Source organism: Nerophis ophidion, linkage group LG20, assembly GCF_033978795.1.
Source record: "Nerophis ophidion isolate RoL-2023_Sa linkage group LG20, RoL_Noph_v1.0, whole genome shotgun sequence".
NCBI lineage: Eukaryota > Metazoa > Chordata > Actinopteri > Syngnathiformes > Syngnathidae > Nerophis > Nerophis ophidion.
The window spans coordinates 3,489,855-3,510,473 of NC_084630.1; the positions used below are offsets into that span (position 1 = coordinate 3,489,855).

The window sequence follows — 20,619 nt, forward strand, 5'->3', positions numbered from 1 at the left end:
AAATGAGGAACTGTTTTGCCAGCGTAGTAACACATCGGCGTGCTTCGGTATTAGCTTTAAAAGCTAACTACAGAAAGAGATAAGCTAGCTTCTGTGTTAGCATCTGAATCAAATTTGAGTTTGTAATGCTCAACACAATGCGATAAGACACCAATCTGTACTGAGTGAAAACATGAACAATCATATTACAGTATCTGTAAAGTATTAGCCTACGTTTCATGTTTGGTTTGTACACAGCTAGCCAGACGCATATGTACTGTAGTTGTACTAACACGCATGACATGTTGTGTGTATCACGATCAATATAAAGTGACTCACTTGATGGACAGTTGTGCGTTTGGTCCAGCTGGCGGGGAACATTTTTTCTGGTGTATTCGGGTAAGCACGCCATTTATGTCGAAATAGCATTATCTTCAAATTCCACATTTTGCAGCTTTGAGTCACGCCGACCTCACTCTCTCGGCTTTCATCTGCTCCAACGTCTCACTTTTCCTTTGTGCTGGCTTCTAGAAGCAGTAGTTCATCCTCTGTATTCTCGGCTTCAAAAAGATAAGGTTGTGAATCCTCATTTGTCCGAAAATAGTCTGCTGATTACTACACAGAAGTAGGAAAACATATTTGTTGCCAGAAGTCAAAGTGCGCTGCCATGGAAACGGAAATAAATGCTCCAAAGAAAAGTTATTAAATATCAAAATACGGTAAATATTGAACATGTTACATAATGTTATGAACGTGTCTGTTACTAGAGACTATACATAGACTTGGAGTGTGTATATAAAATGTCGGAGGGTTTTGAAGTTGTTTTAGAGGGGTAACTCCCATTAGCCACATCTTCTAAGCGTATTTTATCATCTTAAAAAATATTTTTTTTAAAAAGACATGTGTTCTTGTCTCTCATAAGGTTTGTGAACAATAGGCAAAATTCCAAAAAAGGTGCAGCAAGCTAACTAATGCCTTTTTTCTGGAAAAACTTTTTTTTTTTATCTGACATGTTCTGATAATTTTTAGATATACAAATCTTAATTTCGAATGTTTTATCAAGTAAAATTATCTGTATCGACACAGCAAGGTAGTTTCACCAGTTTTTACTATTTCTCTTTAAATCTATTCTTTATATCTTAGCTCTTTTGTGCAATTCAATTGCTGCCTCTTTACCGACAAAAGTTGTGATTCTGAACTATTCCTGCACAATCTGATGAGATCTAATACAAGAACCACGGAATAATTTTGAATTTGGTAAAAACTAAATATTTATTGTGGTTAATCGTTGCAAGTCCAAAATAATTCATGATACTCTGGCCATATTGTATGATAGAATAGATCAAATAAACACAGATTTGTCTCTCAAAAGTTTTTTTGTTTGGATTTTTACCACACATAAAATGTACATCAAACCAATAATATTTAAAAGGTTAAAAGAGACATACATATAGTAACAAATCGGAAAAAGTAACATGTAAAATAAAAAAATTTTACGTTACCAAATAACGTTTTAACGAAAGGGAGAGAAAGAAGCAGAGGAGGTGGCCAAACAGACATACAACTGAAAATACAATACAAAGACAAACTACTGTTGTGTAACTATATCTATTTTATATACATTGTCAAAAATGTTAAAGATGATTGTTCATTTAGACATAAAGTTTCACGTCGAAAACTATGCATACCTTTTTCAACATAAACAAATACTGTATTTATGACCACATTTAGAGCAAGAGGAAATATAAGTCAGGAAATAGCGGTCAAGTAGCAATTGAACATGAAAAGGTAACTCTTTAGTATGGGTAACATATTCACCATTAACTAGCTGCTTATTAACATGCAAATTAGTAACATATTGGCTCTTAATTAGTCATTATTAAGTACTTATTAATGCCTTATTCTGCATGGCCCTAACCCTAAACCTCTAACCCTAACCCTAACCAAAGAACTCTAAATTAAGTTTTTTGTTACTTACAATATGTTCCCCTGGTGCCCAAATAACTCTTAATTAAATCTTTGTTACTTAGAATATTTTCCCCATATTTAAGTGTTACCCATGAAAATATAAATTATGTCTGGGATAATAAAAATGGTTAAAGTTACCAGGATTCTTAGGAGTTGTATAAAAGACCGTGTTTCAAGAATTGGCTGCTACTCAAAAGTCTGTAACAGTTTCCATCCATCCATCCATTTTTCTACCGCTTATTCCCTTTGGGGTCACGGGTCTGTAACTGTTTGTTCATAATGATTTGTGTTTGTTTGCAGGTTGCATCATATACAGCAGCGAGGTGATGCTCCATAATATCCCTTTTTTAATGATTGGTACAGACTTTATGGCAGTATAACTTTTTGCAACTAAACGTATTCTTTCTCTCTCTCTCTCCCTCCGATCAGTGCCACGTGACCTCATCCAATGGTAACTGCTCTTAGATTCACCTGTAAAATAATGCTTTATTGTCACTCACTCATGTGTTGCTGTTCACAGAGACGGAGATTTGTATGGGAGTCAACAGGTGAGTGTGGTTCTGACACAGGTGCCATGGCTCAGGCCAGTTAAGAGAGGGCAAAAGACAATACCAGAATTCAGATGATTGCCACATGGGGTTCTTAATACAAGAGTTACAGTAGAGCAGGGGTCACCAACGCGGTGTCCGCGGGCACCAGGTCGCCCGTAAGGACCAGATGAGTAGCCCGCTGGCCTGTACTAAAAATAGCTCAAATAGCAGCACTTACCAGTGAGCTGCCTCTATTTTTTAAATTTGATTTATTTACTAGCAAGCTGGTCTTGCTTTGCTCAACATTTTTAATTCTAAGAGAGACAAAACTCAAATAGAATTCCAAAATCCAAGAAAATATTTTAAAGACTTGCTCTTCACTTGTTTAAATAAATTCATTTATTTTTTTTACTTTGCTTCTTAGAACTTTCAGAAAGACTATTTTAGAGAAAAATTACAACCTTAAAAATTATTTTAGGATTTTTAAACACATATACCTTTTTACCTTTTAAATGACTTCCTCTTCTTTTCTGACAATTTAAATCAATGTTCAAGTATTTTTTTTAATTATAAAGAATAATAAATACATTTTAATTTAATTCTTCATTTTAGCATCTGTTTTTTCGACGAACAATATTTGTGAAATATTTCTTCAAACTTATGATTAAAATTCAAAAAAATGATTCTGACAAATCTAGAAAATCTGTAGAATCAAATTAAAATTTTATTTCAAAGTCTTTTGAATTTCTTTAAAAAAAATTGTTCTGTAAAATCTAGAAGAAATACTGATTTGTCTCGTCAGAAATATAGCTTGGTCCAATTTGTTATATATTATATCAAAGTGCAGATTGGATTATTACCTATTTAAAAAATGTCATCAAAATTCTAAAAGTATTCTTAATCAGGGAAAATGACTAATGATGTTCCATAAATTATTTTTTTTTTTTTTCAAAAAGTTTTGTATTAGCTAGTTTTTCTATTCATTTTTTTCGGCTGAATTTTGAATTTTAAAGAGTCGAAATTGAAGATAAACTATGTTTCAAAATTTTGTTTTAATTTTTTTCTGTTTTCTCTTGTAAACCGTTCAATTAAGTGTTTTTTTCATCATTTCTTCTCTACAAAAAACCTTCCATAAAAGGAAAAAAAAATGTACGACGGAATGACAGACAGAAATACCCATTTTTTATATATATATAGATTTATTTATTAAAGGTAAATTGAGCAAATTGGCTATTTCTGGCAATTTATTTAAGTGCGTATCAAACTGGTAGAGTTCGCATTAATCAGTACCCAAGAAGTAGCTCTTGGTTTCAAAAAGGTTGGTGACCCCTGCAGTAGAGCAACATGGAGGAAATAAAATGTAAAAAATAATCCCAGTGAATCAGTCCAGGTGGGCTGCGATGTGGGTGAGTGGGTAGCATGTTGTCTCACTGTCAGAACGAGAAATCACACATCTCCCTGCATAGTCAAGTCCAGTCAATGGACAGTTGTCTGTTTGGACAAGCTGGCCGGCGAAGTTTTTTCCCAGTTGATTTTGAGTAAGCACGCCGTTTATTATCGGCATAGCTTGGCTCCAAGCTCCCCATTTGCAGCGTCATGTCATGCTGGTCCTGACTCGCTCAGCTTCCGTCTGCTGCAACAGTTGGAATTGGGGTTTAAATCACCAAATGATTCCGAGCGTGGCACACACTGCTGCTCACTGCTCCCCTCACCTCTTTAACTTCACCCTCTCTTCGTGCTTGCTTCTATAAGCAGCATTTCGTCCTCTGTACATTCAGGTTCAAAAAGATAAAGTTGTGAATTCTCATATTTTCAAAAATAAGTGTCTTCATAGTCTTACCAAGACTGCCATGATTGGAGCACACATGTGTTTTTTTCTCCTGAAGGAGGAACACACATTTATTGCTGCAAATCGAAAGTGCGTTGCTAAGGAAACAGAAATAAATGCGCTAAAGAAATAAGTTATGGTAATGCTTAAAATGACCTAAACATGGTAAATATTCTACATATTACATATTGATTGTGTCTGTTACTACATTATATATACACTTGCAATGTGTATATAAAACATTAATGAAGGGTTTTGAAGTTATCTGGAGGGCTTTGAAGGCTGCAATGGAGACTTCCAGTAGCTGAGCGAATAGAATGAGGCAAAAACAAACCCATTGTCGAGAGAATATAATTCATGTAATTCCAAACATTTTATTATAGGCCTATATGTATATTTTTTCAAACAGCACAGCGCTCCAGCTCCACCTGGAGAACAACACGTTGGAGGGACGTTTTTGTGACTTTGCAGTGGAGGAATTTGCATGTGCATCGGTAACCTTTCTGCATTTGTTTAGGAATGTTTGAGTGTGTGACCGCCATTCACCTTCTTTGCTCTTTTGACCACACAGCTCACATTGCTAACAGCCCAAGATCTGGCCATGATATTAAATTGTAACCGTTCAGCCAACGCCAGCGGCTCCACGCCCATCTGGAAGCTCCTTCTCTCCAAGACCTCTCATGTGCTCAATCAGTCTCTGGAGCTTCTTGCCAACATGGTAGCACAATCGGAATTGTTGTGATTACTGATCAGAACAAGGTGTCTCAGGTGTGTTTCTTTGTGCAGACGTATGATCCCCAAAATCCTGCGTCATCCGTGATTTTGGACGCTATCGGAGAAGTCCGTTTGAACTTATTCCCCGATTCCTTCATTAACGATCCGGCCTTCATCCAGCTCTGGTTCAACCGCACGCTGCGCCCATTTCTACCCGCAGTCTCCTCTAACTTCCTGTCATGTCTTACAACCAAGAATTTAACCTGCAACACCTACCAACAAATGTAAGACCTTGTCCTCACAACTGGTACACCCTGTTCATTATACTCAACCAACCCCTTGGGGACAATTTCCTGCCCCTAGTGTGCAGACGCTGAGTCTTGTGAAGCCAGACATGAGTATCACCGTACAAGCAAGAGTCTTAAGTCACTTCATTAAGGTCTTCCTAACCCGTAATGACACGGCTGGTGAGTACAAGGTCTTGGCTTTTACCTAACACTAAGTAATGCAGTGGATGATGCGTTAACTGTACGACAGGAAGTACAACTCTTTTTTTTTTAATTCTTTTTTTTTTTTGTCCTGTCCAGCTTCTCTGGCAAATCATATAGTTCAGGGGTCACCAACGCTGTGCCCGCGGGCACCAGGTAGCTCATAAGGACCACATGAGTAGCCCGCTGGCCTGTTCTAAAAATAGCTCAAATAGCAGCACTTACCAGTGAGCTGCCCCTATTTTTTAAAATGTATCTATTGACTAAAGCAAGCTGGTCTCGCTTTGCTCGACATTTTTAATTCTAAGGGAGACAGAACTCAAATATAATTTGAAAATCCAAAAAGATATTTTAAAGACTTGGTCTTCACTTGTTTAAATAAATTCATTAATTTTTTTAATTTGCTTCTTATAACTTTCAGAAAGACAATTTTAGGGAAAAAATACAACCTTAAAAATGATTTTAGGATTTTTTAACACATATACCTTTTCACCTTTTAAATTCCTTTCTCTTCTTTCCTTACAATTTAAATCAATGTTCAAGAATTTTTTTTTTTATTATTGTAAAGAATAATAAATATATTTTAATTTAATTCTTCATTTTAGCTTCTGTTTTTTTGACAAAGAATATTTCTGAAATATTTCTTCAAACTTATTATGATTAAAATTCAAAAAAATGATTCTGGCAAATCTAGAAAATCTGTACAATCAAATTTAAATCTTATTTCAAAGTGGATTTTAACCTATTTAAGACATGTCATCAAAATTCTAAAAATTAATCTTAATCAGGAAACATTACTAATGATGTTCCATAAATTATTTTTTTAATTTTTTCAAAAAGATTCGAATTAGCTAGTTTTTCTCAAATTTTTTCAGTTGAATTTTGAATTTTAAAGAGTCGAAATTGAAGATAAACTATATTTCAAAATTTAATTTTCATTTTTTGTGTGTTTTCTCCTCTTTTAAACCGTTCAATTAAGTGTTTTTTTTTTTCATCATTTATTCTCTACAAAAAACCTTCTGTAAAAGGAAAAAAAATGTACGACGGAATGACAGACAGAAATACCCATTTTTTTTTATATATATAGATTTATTTATTAAAGGTAAATTGAGCAAGTTGGCTACTTCTGGCAATTTATTTAAGTGTGTATCAAACTGGTAGCCCTTCGCATTAATCAGTACCCAAGAAGTAGCTCTTGGTTTCAAAAAGGTTGGTGACCCCTGATATAGTTGATGTAGATGCCCATATCGGCTGTACAAATTTACTTTACAAAAGAGAAGTGTGGAATACTTCTCTTGTTGCCTTATTTGTATTTGACTTTATTAAATGGATTTATATTATTATTAGGCGTAGCCGGGCCGTAGCAGGAGGGGGTAGAAAGACGAGAAAAAAAAGAAGACTGGAGGGGGAAAGTGTGGGGACAAAAGGGGTATAAGACAGAGAGACAAAAACAACAACAGCAAACACAACAATAACTACAACAACAATAGAACAACATCAGCAAATACGATATGTACAAATGTGATAGTAAAAGTGATAGCAAAGAAGTATTTAGTGAAATAATACAGAAATGACAATGAGCTTTATCACACTACAAATGGAGCAATACAAATACCAACAGAAATAGCACCATTGATAATGAATAATAACATTAATCTACCTATTTTATCAACAAAACAATTGTTCAAATGCAACATTACATACATGTAATGATAACTTCAAATACAAAAGAAAGCAGGTAAATGGAGGGGAAGAAAGAAAAGACAACCATATCAACCATGTAGATTGTTATAGTAACAATAGCTTTGGCTTTGTCAGTATGCCATTTGTTATCCAGTTTACCCTAGGGCAGGGGTCACCAACCTTTTTGAAACCAAGAGCTACTTCTTGGGTACTGATTAATGCGAAGGGCTACCAGTTTGATACACACTTAAATAAATTGCCAGAAATAGCCAATTTGCTCAATTTACTTTTGATAAATAAATCTATATATATTTAAAAAATGGGTATTTCTGTCTGTCATTCCGTCTTACATTTTTTTTTCCTTTTACGGAAGTTTTTTGTAGAGAATAAATGATGAAAAAAACACATGAAAATTACATTTTGAAACATAGTTTATCTTCAATTTCGACTCTTTAAAATTCAAAATTCAACCGAAAAAAATTAAGCAAAAAACTAGCTAATTCAAATCTTTTTGAAAAAATTAAAAAAAGAATTTATAGAACATCATTAGTAATTTTTCCTGATTAACATTATTTTTAGAATTTGAAATGAGATTTAAATTTGATTCCACAGCTTTTCTAGATTTGCCAGAATAATTTTTTTGAATTTTAATCATAAGTTTGAAGAAATATTTTACAAATATTCTTCGTTGAAAAAACAGAAGCTAAAATGAAGAGTTAAATTAAAATGTATTTATTATTCTTTACAATAAAAAATAAAAAAAATACTTGAACACCGATTTAAATGGTCAGGAAAGAAGAGGAAGGAATTTAAAATGTGAAAAGGTATATGTGTTTAAAAATCCTAAAATCATTTTTAAGGTTGTATTTTTCCTCTAAAATTGTCTTTCTGAAAGTTATAAGAAGCAAAGTAAAAAAAAATAAATGCATTTATTTAAACAAGTGAAGACCAAGTCTTTAAAATATTTTCTTGGATTTTCAAATTCTATTTGAGTTTTGTCTCTCTTAGAATTAAAAATGTCGAGCAAAGGGAGACCAGCTTGCTAATAAATAAATACAATTTAAAAAATAGAGACAGCTCACTGGTAAGTGCTGCTATTTGAGTTATTTTTAGAACAGGCCATCGGGCGACTCATCTGGTCCTTACGGGCTACCTGGTGCCCGCGGGCACCGGGTTGGTGACCCCTGCCCTAGGGTAACAACGTTAATATATGTTTGATTAAACATGATTATATGCATGAGTGTATGTGTATATAAGTAAAAGTCTTTAATCATATGTATTTGTAATATTTCTCTGCCTTTTTGGTCTAGATCCCAGTTGTAGCTCACACAGCGACAACAGTGGTGAATGGTTACAGCAGAACTTAGGCGCATTCTCTCACTTGGTGCTCTTCAGCGAACTGCAGATGCTCCACTCCAACTTTACACCGGTACTTTCCTCACTGACAGAAGTTTGTTTTCATTCCCCAAAACCGGTGTGAACAGATTGAGGATTTTTTTTTGTGTCTAAATCTAATGGCGTGTGTCTTAAAAATTCCTGCGAGGGACGCCCAAAAATATAGGTTTCTTATCTCTGGTCCGTATGGGCCGCCGTTGTTCTCAGATGTAATACATTTTTCCACCACTTGTGGTGCTCAAATACACAGAAAAATCCAGGACTAAAGTCATGGAAGTTTTTTAGGCACAAAAAATATGACTAATAAATTATTTTTTTCCTTTAAGCACAAAAAATAATTGTATGTTAAAAAAAAAAAAAAAGTCCCTTCATATCCAGTATATTTGGGTAGTATTTATTATTTTAATCAGCCTGACCTATGGTTTGTTTTAAAGAAATAATAATTTTTGAGATTGACACATGGTTTTATATCATGTGACAAGGTTTTAAACTGTATGTAGGTTAGATATTATTATTGAATTCGATTAAAATTAAGAGTAACAGTACTAATTCAAGTGGTCATATTTGAGTGGGCCCCCGGCTGCTCTCTAGTGGATAAGTTGGGCCCAGAGGTCAAAAAGGGTTAAGTACTCCGGATCTATTACATGACTAAAATATGACTTCATTAAATGACATGTAAAATAAGTTATGCAATTGGCAGTTAAACAATTAAATTGTGAAATGTAATCTTAGATATTAATATTGAAACATATTATTAATTATATATTTAATCTTGCATGTATTTCATGGTCAATCTACAGTGTATACATTGGTACCTCGGGATAGAAGTTTAATTGGTTCGTACCCCAAAAAACTTGGTTCAATTAAAATCAATTTAATCCATGTTGTTCACCCCCCACACCACAACTTTAACACGAACCATGCTTTTTAAATAGGAAAATAAACTTTTAGATAATAAATATTGTATGCAAAACAATACAATAGTACATAGTAAAAACAACTGCAGTAGTTTTATGAATAAATATAACAATAATGTACTGTATTTACCATGGAGAGTGGATTTGTATCTCTTTCTGGCTACCTCTCCGTCAAACACACCATCAGCAGCGACACATGTCCACCGTTTAGAAAATATTGGCTATCCTACGATCAAATCGGCTACACCTCATTCATGTTTTTTGATTGTTTATTTTCTTTAATTCAATGACTTGAATCATCCGCTTCTTCCCAACACCGTCCTTTATATCCACTTTACTCCTTCGAGCGGCTGGAAAACAAAGTCATGTTGATATCCAAAGTTATTGATAGCCCGTCAGACAGCAGATGTATTAGGCGGAATTTACCGGCATACTTTCCAACCTTGAGACCTCCGATTTCGGGAGGTGGGGCGTTGTTGGGGGCGTGGTTAAGAGGGGAGGAGTATATTTATAGCTATCCATCCATCCATTTCCTCCCGCTTATTCCCTTTGGAGACGCGGGGGGCGCTGGTGTCTATCTCAGCTACAATAGGGCGGAAGGCGGCGTACACCCTGGACAAGTCGCTACCTAATCGCAGTATGTGTAGAAATCTTTATTTATAATTGAATCACTTGTTTATTTTTCAACAAGTTTTTAGTTATTTTTATATCTTTTTTTTCCAAATAGTTCAAGAAAGACCACTACAAATGAGCAATATTTTGCACTGTTATACAATTTAATAAATCAGAAACTGATGACATATTGCTGTATTTTACTTCTTTTTCAACCAAAAATGCTTTGCTCTGATTAGGGGGTACTTGAATTAAAAAAATGTTCACAGGGGGTACATCTCTGAAAAAAGGTTGAGAACCACTGCTCTAAAAGCCGTAGATGTTATTGTCACATATGCATAAACAGTAGATGGCAGTGTTGTCCTGTTGAAGAGTGTCACAAAATTGCTGTTTACGGCAGACGAACTGCTTTATGGTAGACGAAAGCGTGACTGCTGTTGTTGTGTGTTGTTACCGCGCTGGGAGGACTTTAATGAGACTGCCTAACAATAAACCCACATAAGAAACCAAGAACTCGATCATTCTACAGTTATAACGTCATTGGGCAGACACTCTGTTTATATTGTGGAAAAGCGGACGTGAAAACAGGCTGTCGACACGTCACTCGGGTCCGCATGGAGCTGGAGGGGGCGTGGCCTCCAGATCCGCCTGAATTTCGGGAGATTTTTGGGAGGAAATTTGTCCCGGAAGGTTTTCGGGAGAGGCGCTGAATTTTGTGAGTCTCCCGGAAAATCCGGGAGGGTTGGCAAGTATGATTTACCGGCTTCACTGTGATAGTCGCTATGCCAACTCGCAGTGTGGAGGCTCATAACCCACAATTTTTCTCACGTTATAAAGCATAAAATCTAGCTGTGACGCACTCGCATCCCAAGGTTCCACTGTATTTCATGGCCTCATTATTTATTGAATAATATTTTTCAAATAATGTAATTATTGAATTGCTTTATGCATTATTGCATTTAAAAGTTTTTCAAAAACCATTTGCATGAAATTAACTATTGATTAATAGTTTAAACATAATCAAGCTTATATTATAATATTTTCATTGAATTCATGTAGCACATTGAGTGTCAACATAAAATATAATGTATATATATATAAGGTAAACATTTGTGTGCCTTTGTGCCTGTATACAGATGGAGGCCTTACCATACCTAACGATCCGACAGTTAGCTGATGTGGCGTCCTCGCCTGGTCAGCTGGTTAGCCCTGCTATGGTTGACATCTTGATGCAGCATGTTCCTGACCACTTCCTGGCCAACTTCTTTGATGATTTCTCTCCATCTATCACGGTGGGTGTGTGAGGAAGACTTAACGTGTACTGTATATCTGGGGTGTCAAACTCATTTGAGATCAGGGGCCACATGGAGAAAAAGCTACATCCAAGTGGGCCGCACTGGTAAAATCGCGGCACGATAACGTAAACATAAAGACACCTTCAGATTATTTTCTTTGTTTAAAAAAAGAACAAGCACATTTTGAAATTGCACAAATCATAATGTTATTTTTTTTCACTTACGGTACATGTTGCGGTTAATAGTATTTTATCTCTATTTGTCGTAATTTATATTTTCTGAATAAATTATACGATAATGTTCATCAGTCAACTCATTGGTGTTAATTTTCAATCTATCAAGATAAAAAAATATATATCAAAGTCAAATTACAGTATGTTATGTATGTGGTTTGATTGATTGATTGATTGAAACTTTTGTGAGTAGATTGCACAGTTCAGTACATATTCTGTACAATTGGTAATGGTAACACCCGAATACGTTTTTCAACTTGTTTAAGTCGGGTGTCCACGTTAATCAATTCATGGTACAAATATATACTATCAGCATAATACAGTCATCACACAAGTTATTCATCGTAGTGTATACATTGAATTATTTACATTATTTACAATCAATTTGATCATTTTCCTCGACTGATGTACTAACATCATGTGGTTTATTTTGTAGATATGTAGCATCATCTACAAAAAGTTTCTATTACAACATCCAGTGAACACATTTAGAACTACTGTTTTTTTCATAAAAAAATGTAAGGTTAATTTTTGTACTTAGCAATTAGTGTACCATTAGCAATTGGTGTACCATTAGTGGTTCTCAATTCTTTTCTGACAGAATTTTTGAGGTGAATTGAATGGAAATATTGTTGAGAAGCTGTTCCTATTAATTCATTTATTTGTATGTGTGAAGTTTGTTGACTAGCACTTGCTCCAAATGAAGAGCTAATTCTACTTAAGGATGTACAGTATATCCTCATTACTGTGAATACTTCAGGGGTGTCAAACATAAGGCCCGCGGGCCGGATCAGGTTCGTAAACAGGTTTTATTCGCCCCGCGGGATGAGTTTACTAAGTATAAAATGACCGAAATTTTTGAATGCAAGAACTTGCTGTTGTAAAGGTGTCCAGTAGATGTCGCAATAGCAATTCTTTGTATCTATGTAGATCAGGCGTGCCCATTATGTCAATCGCGAGCTACCGGTCGATCGCGGAGGCTTTGTCAGTTGATCGCAAGCCAGGCATTAAAAAAATAGACATAAAAATGAGCAATTATCAATCTTCACTAAGACTTCACTTTCGTCAGTTGTTTGACATTCTCGGCACCCGAGGATCTTGTGAGATGACACTGGCTGCTGCGAGCTCATTATAAAGAAGAAAATCACTGACAGGAGGGAGAGAAACACTTTTTATTTCAACAGACTCTTGGGCCGTACCTGCTGTCAAAACTCTAAAGACCGACTGCACAGTTCCTATTTTCACCATAAAAGACCTGCTTCATCCTGCCTGTGCTAACAAAATAAAAGTCTCAGAAAGCTAGCGTGCACAAGCTAGCAAGCTACGGAGTTTGATGCCAATGTATTTCTTATAAAGTTGTTACACCTTTCCTGCTTCCGGTGCCTAGACCGTAGTCAAGGAGCGCAGGGGAGACACTTATCCAGGGCCGATGGATTCTCGGGGCAACACCCCTTCATTTTACCAGGCAGTGGGTCTTCACAATTCCGGACTCCAGGGCAAAATGACGAGTCCAGCGATTAGTTGCAAATCGTGGCTTTTTATTCACGTCTTGCACACAGTCAAAATCCCACACAAAACACTAGCCACTCCCCCGCCCTCAGCGACCGCTCCCTCTCCTCTCTCGCCCATACACTCACTGACGTCACTCACCTGCTGTCACACATTTAAGGGCCACACCCACATATGCTACTCTCATAAGTGTTTGAAACGAGTATGCAAGTTGGACAAATGAGATGCCAAATCCAACCACTGTCATGTAGTATTGGACCGAAAGGAGGACTTTTTTCTCCTCCATTTGAAAATGCGGACGTTATCAGCACCACTGTCTGATTCCAATCAATGCAAGTCATCAGAATCAGGTAATACACCAATTTATATTCTTGTCTACATGAAAGAAAGGTATCTATATGTGTTAAACATGCTTGTATTATCATTAAACTCCATTAACTTGTTAACAAAAATGTCTCTTTCATAAATAATTAAATATAAATTATATATATGAATGAGGTAAATCTCCTCGACTTGGTCAATTGAAAAGTAGCTCGCCTGCAGAAACGGTGTGGGCACCCCTGTTTTAGAATATGCTATATATGTAAAAAAAATAAAAATAATAATAAACCACATGATGTTAGTTCATCAGCACATCTTGTAATTTGATTTTGATATTATTTTTTTATCTTGACAGGTTGAAAATGATCACCAATGAGTTGACTGATGAACATTATCACATAATTTATTCAGAAAGATAAATAACGACGTATACAGGTAGAATACTATTAACCGCAACATGTAAGTGTAAAAAAACAACAACATTATGATTTGTACAGAATGTGCTTGTTCTATTTTTAAAGAAATAAAAACAATTTGAGGTTGTCTTTATTTTTAAGTTATCGCACTGTGATTTTATCAGTCTGGCCCACCTGTGAGTACATTTTTCTCCATTTGACCCCCGATCTAAAATGAGTTTGACACCTCTGCTGTAAACTTTATTACTGTTGGCAGTGTGCTTAAACAGCACCAAAAACACCACATTCACAACTATTGGTAGCACTTGTTGCGATTGCAGTATATGATGTTGCAAATATTACCAGTACTGCTAATAATACTCGTTTGATTGGCTGACATCTCAAATGTTCTGCAGAGTCACCAAGAAGTAATCCCAGCACCAGTGAGGTCGGCCATGTTGGAGGTCGTGTTCAATCGAGCGAATCTCTCCCATTCGTCAGTCAACGATTCCGTGGTCTCGGTGTGGCTCCGCAGTCGACTGGGCCCCTTACTGTTCAACATGTCTCATCAGCACGTTTCCCCGTTCTTCGAGATCCTGGCGGGAAGGAACTGCAGCCTCGAGCAGGAAGGGTGAGAATGAAAAATAAAAAATTAGATATTGACTTCAGTACTGATTGATGGTCACTAAAAACTGTTCTCTGTCTGATCCATTAGAGTCATGAACCTGAATATGTTCATCCCCAGTCTCACTGCAGTAACGCATAAAGAAATACATAACCACATCATCCAGGCTCTTCAAGGTAAACAAGCCATAAAGTTTAAACTAGGTGAAACATTGCATTATATATTTTTTTAATTCTCAGTGAATAATGTGTGCATCTTAATACCAAAATTCAGGTATGCACTGGGGATTACGGTCCGTGTACCTTCTGTTCATTCTATTCCAAAATGCAAATCAAAAAACTAAGTTAAGGCCGTTTTTCGATTTTTACTGTGTATGGCAGATTTAAAAACAAAAAAGGGTTGATTTTCATTAAAACATTGCCATAAAATTTTATTTTGTGCTGTTTTCCTTTATGGATTTAAATATTTCCAGATAAACACAGAAATCCAATTCATGTTCATCCAAAATGCAAATGTGTGGCTATCTGTGTGATGACAAATTGAACCGGAAGCAGTATTTTAGCTTTTCCTTTGCGTTTAGAATGTTTTTAGCATAATTGTAACATCTTTGTTCAGCAGAAGTCTTATTGTCGTTTTAAAAAAAAGTGTCATTTAACAGCTTTCCAACTTTTGTTTCAGAAATGAAAATAGAAAAAATGGCCCAAAATAGTTTTTTGATTTGCATTTAAGGAGATACAATGAACTCTGACCTAAAATACCGCTTCCGGTTCAATTTGTCATCACACAGATAACCACGCATTTTTGCATTTTGGATGAACATATATTTGATTTTCGTGTTTGTCTGGAAAAACAAAAATCCACAAATGGAAAACAGCACAAAATCCAGTTGTATGGCAATATTTTAATGAAAATCAACACTTTTGTGTTTGTTTTAAAATCTGCCATGTATATTAAAAATCTTAAAAAAAGGCCCTCACTCTGTTTTTTGAGTTGCGTTTCAGAATTGGAAATAGAATGAACGGAAGGTACACGGACCAAATATCTATAAATAAGTGTGATTTGGCAATGGTTTAATTAACAGTGACCCTTATTAGGTGGACGTCTGTGCTCAACAACTATTAAAGTTGCAATTAAATTCGAAAAAATGTAACTATTAGACTGAAGTCATATATTGCTTTGATAATAATTAAGAAAATAAAGGGGTATAACAATATCAAATTAATAATAATAATACATTTTCTTTACAATAGACTTTATATTTCACGGAAATCTCGTTAAGTGCTACAACCAGAATTGAAGCAGAATTTTATTCCGAGATCCTCCTCCACTATTACAAAAAAAGTCACTCTTTTTCATTTATTTTTTCATTTATCCATCCATCCATTTTCTACCGCTTGTCCCTTTTGGGGTCGCGGGGGGTCGCTGGAGCCAATCTCAGCTGCATTCGGGCGTACACCCTGGACGAGTCGCCAGCTCATCGCAGTTTTTCATTTATGTGAAACATTTTTTATAGTTTTATAACTAAACTTGAATTTAAATTGATCCATGTTTTGCGCTAAAACAAATCTATGGGAAATAAATTGTTCATAATTATTTTTTTTGTGCAAAATATCCTATTAGTAAACATTCCTGAGACAACTCTAATGAGGGATACAACCCAGTATGGTTGCACTAATGCTGCACGCCACAGAGGACAGTGAGAATGTATAGAGAAATTTGCCATTATATTCTTATCAGGGATGGAGCAGAAGGGGGCTAGGCATATACCTCGTTGGTAAAATTTCACATGAAGCGCCCTGTCATTCATTAATTGACATTTTACATGCAATTCCTCATTCAGAACAGGCTCTATGCACAACTATGCATCATCTGCATATCAGGAGGGTCTACTGCAGTTAGGTATTGGACAAAAAATAAACTTGCTTAAAAGAGATAATAAAAAAACAACAAGAAATGAACAAGTTGCATGTTTACAACTGTTTTTGAAACAAAATCATAGAATCACAAGGCAGAATATGCAATTTAATGAGAATAAATGCCTACTGAGAAAACAGATTTTTTTAAATAAATTAGTAATATCACCAAAAATATTAACATTTTTACGGCAAAAATAAAGACGCAATATCAGGAATGCATTTTGTATTAGAATCATTTGTTAATACAGTATCGTGGTTTAAAAATACTGAATTTCCCAAGGCTAAAGTTAGAATATTATGAAAATAATGTGCTTTTGGTTTAGTGCTCTTGTCTTACTAGTCAAATGGTAAATAATTGGTAAATGGTTGTACTTGTACAGCACTTTTCTACCCCTTTTTAAGGAGCCCAAAGCGCTTTAACACTATTTCCACATTCACCCATTCACACACACACTCACACACTGATGGTAGAGGCCACCATGCAAGGCGCTAACCAGGTACCATCAGGAGCAAGGGTGAAGTGTCTTCCCCAAGGACACAACGGAAGTGACTAGGATGGTAAAAGGTGGGAATTGAACCAGGAACCCTCAGATTGCTTGCATAGCCACTCTTCCAACTTCGCCACACCGTACAAAACATATATTACTAGAATTTTTCATGAGAATTAGGTATTAGTTTTACAAAAAATAAGTTGGAATATTGTTCAATTTGAAAATAATAAGATTAAAGACTAAATATTGTGAAAAAAACACAGATTTTTTTAAGAATGAAGTGAAATTAATTATTTGATTGCCTTTTTCATATCACAGAGCCCACACCCCTACGTTGCTACATCAACGGCCACAGTTACTACGACTTCCTGCAGAGTTGGTTCTTGGGTTTCCAGTTGCCCAACCTGACCACCTTCCTGTCCCTCATGCCCGAGGACCGCATGAAGCAGGTGTGTGTCCGCCAATCAGACATTCATGGACACATCAAAGCGCCAAGTGACCAGGATCTACTTCTTATTTGTTGTTGTGACTCAAGTTGGTGAACTCCATGTCTCCGATGGAACTTGGCGACTACCTCCGCCTTCCTGACATTGTTGACGACAACACCACACTTTGCTCCATCTTCAGCATCTATCACTTGACACCTTCGTTCGTGGAGCTGGTGTGTTAATATTTAAACGTGGGTAAATAAATACATGAAGCACCGTGATGACCCAACCACATCATTCTACATCGCAGGAGATGCTCCCAGAGGCGGTGCGAGAGCCGATGTTGCCGTGCCTATGGCCCATCGCTCTCAGCAACACCACGAGATCAGAGGTCAACGCCTGGTTTGACCAACGTCTCCGCAACTACTTGGGATTCCTCACAAAGAATCTTCTCAGAAGCAACGACACGTACAACGCCACCTGTGTTGCTTTCCAGAAACTGTATGTTTTAGTTGCAGTTATTTTGACGTCATTCTCGGAACGACATGTAATCTTGATATTTTCTCCTTTCCTTTCAGTGTCTCAGTTCTTGGGAATTTCCGCTACGCTGGTGTGGACTTTGCGAGGCGAGACGTGTACGATACGATCACAACATACCTCAACTCTGGTCAGTCCAACTTGTCATCTTTAGCATAAGGAATAATGTTAGTAAAAGGTTTACTAATGGTGTTATTTTTGCTCGTAATGAACAACTCGCCAGTCAAACGCTCTTCAACACAATAGAAGAGGCATGGCTAGACTTAGACTTAGACTTCCTTTTATGGTCATTCAAATTTGAACTTTACAGTACAGATAACAACGAAATTTTTGCGGAACCTCTTTCTAGAGTCCAGCAGTGAAACCAGTTCTTGGTGGGGGTGGGAGAAGTCTCTGTAGATTTTCTGAGCCCTGGTCAGGCAGCGGCTTTTTACGATTTTCTGGGTCCTCACCATTCTCTGCAGAGACTTTCAGTCTGAGGCCCTGCAGGTTCCAGTCCGGACAGACAACTCCCTGAAAAAGAACTAAGGGACACCTTGCAGTGTTTTTTTTTTTTTTATTACTTTTTTCATTTCTTTTTTATTAGCTATTAACCATAGAGGTTGAATGGAGGCCACGGAATTACTTTTGTTAGTTGAAAATCTTTCAGAGTTGCATTCATTAAATGACCTAATGACTGACAATCTACTCGGGCTGCAATGATTTATCAATTATAGAGATTATTTCATTTAGAAAAAAAAAAACTTTGATTCAAGTTCTGTGGCTTCGATTAATAGTTTGAGTGTAATTAATTAAAAGTGATCAAATCCGGACCGAAAAAGCTTTTTGCACTGCCACTGCAACTGAGCGAACATGAGAGCGATGCTGTGTAGGTGGCGTGATCTATGTGGCAGCAAATGTATTTTTGTATTTTTTCATTTTTATCAATGCACAGCAGATGTAAAAAGTGCAATTTCTCTGTTGATGACATCCATTTATTACATAAAAAAAGAATGAAGGTAATGTAAAACAAAGAAATTGTTGTTTATTTCAACCAAATATCAGAGGTGGGTAGTAACGCGCTACATTTACTCCGTTACATCTACTTGAGTAACTTTTGGGATAAATTGTACTTCTAAGAGTAGTTTTATTGCAACATACTTTTACTTTTACTTGAGTATATTTATAGAGAAGAAAAGCTACTTTTATTCCGCTCCATTTATCTACATTCAGCTCGTTACTGATTTTTATCGATCTGTTAATGCACGCTGTTTGTTTTGTTTTGTCAGACAGACCTTCAAACTATCGCAGGCATCTATCACATGCCTGCGTTTCACCAATCAAATGCAGTCACTGGTGACCTTTGACTCTGTTTCACCAATCAAACAGAGCCAGGCGGTTACATGATCAACTGCACACTTTTTTTTCTATAAAGCTTTATTTATAAATTTCAACATTTACAAACAGTTGAAAATAATAATCAAAGTAAGTACAAAACAGTATAAAAAACGTACAAAACAGCGCCAGGGGGTTGTAAATTCAAACTAACTAAAATAGAATGCAAAAAAAAAAAAAAAAAAAAAAAATATATACATATATATATATATATATGTCTTGATTGGATTATCCAGAGAATAGTGCTCGATACCGTGGTAGAGCGCAATATGTAGGTGTGGGAAAAAATCACAAGACTACTTCATCCCTACAGATCTGTTTCATGAGGGGTTCCCTCAATCATCAGGAGATTTTAATGGAAGCATTCACATACAATGGTTTATATAGAGCACAGAGTGGGTGGGTACAAGCAGGCGTAGGGTGTGGTGATTGGCTCATGTGTTACCTAGGAGGTGTTTCCGTCTATGGCGGCATGTTGAAATTATTTCACTGCGCTTGTTGAGAGATGATAGATCTGGATGATATATAATAAACAGTTTCTCTTTTAAGCATAGGTTGCATCTTTTATTACCACTGTTGTAAGGTGAGCTGGATGCAAGAATTTGCCATGTTATTGAATATTCAACATTATTGTCTTTGAGGTTCCAAATGTGTTTGCTGAGTTCTGTAGAATTCTGCAAAGTCTGGTTTCTAAAGGAGGCGTTGTGATTATTACATCTTGTTTTGAACGCTCCTTCGGTTAATCCTACGTACGTGTCGGATGTGTTAATGTCCTTGCGTATTACCTTTGCTTGGTAAACGACTGATGTCTGTAAGCACCTTCCGTTGAGAGGGCAATCTCTGAAACCAATAATGAATGTAACTGTCGCAAGAAACCTGATTGCCCTCTCAACGGAAGGTGCTTACAGACATCAGTCGTTTACCAAGCAAAGGTAATACGCAAGGACATTAACACATCCGACACGTACGTAGGATTAACCGAAGGAGCGTTCAAAACAAGATGGAATAATCACAACGCCTCCTTTAGAAACCAGACTTTGCAGAATTCCACAGAACTCAGCAAACACATTTGGAACCTCAAAGACAATAATGTTGAATATTCAATAACATGGCAAATTCTTGCATCCAGCACACCTTACAACAGTGGTAATAAAAGATGCAACCTATGCTTAAAAGAGAAACTGTTTATTATATATCATCCAGATCTATCATCTCTCAACAAGCGCAGTGAAATCATTTCAACATGCCGCCATAGACGGAAACACCTCCTAGGTAGCACATGAGCCAATCACCACACCCTACGCCTGCTTGTACCCACCCACTCTGTGCTCAATATAAACCATTGTATGTGAATGCTTCCATTAAAATCTCCTGATGATTG

At 36.2% G+C, this 20,619-nt stretch overlaps 1 protein-coding gene across 2 annotated transcripts in view; it reads left to right on the top strand.

Moving 5' to 3' along the window:
- The window catches only part of LOC133538652 (uncharacterized), a 103,279-nt gene that overhangs the window by 47,293 nt on the left and 35,367 nt on the right, over positions 1-20,619 (top strand). For both annotated transcript variants that reach the window (XM_061880336.1, XM_061880335.1), the window contains exons 31-45: positions 2,248-2,270; positions 2,377-2,398; positions 2,468-2,495; positions 4,715-4,799; positions 4,877-5,023; positions 5,092-5,303; positions 5,383-5,486; positions 8,501-8,619; positions 11,251-11,406; positions 14,284-14,498; positions 14,583-14,668; positions 17,218-17,348; positions 17,435-17,560; positions 17,638-17,828; positions 17,906-17,994. In XM_061880336.1, the coding sequence (XP_061736320.1) occupies positions 2,248-2,270; positions 2,377-2,398; positions 2,468-2,495; positions 4,715-4,799; positions 4,877-5,023; positions 5,092-5,303; positions 5,383-5,486; positions 8,501-8,619; positions 11,251-11,406; positions 14,284-14,498; positions 14,583-14,668; positions 17,218-17,348; positions 17,435-17,560; positions 17,638-17,828; positions 17,906-17,994 (1,734 nt within the window). The remainder of the gene's footprint in view (positions 1-2,247; positions 2,271-2,376; positions 2,399-2,467; positions 2,496-4,714; positions 4,800-4,876; positions 5,024-5,091; positions 5,304-5,382; positions 5,487-8,500; positions 8,620-11,250; positions 11,407-14,283; positions 14,499-14,582; positions 14,669-17,217; positions 17,349-17,434; positions 17,561-17,637; positions 17,829-17,905; positions 17,995-20,619) is intronic.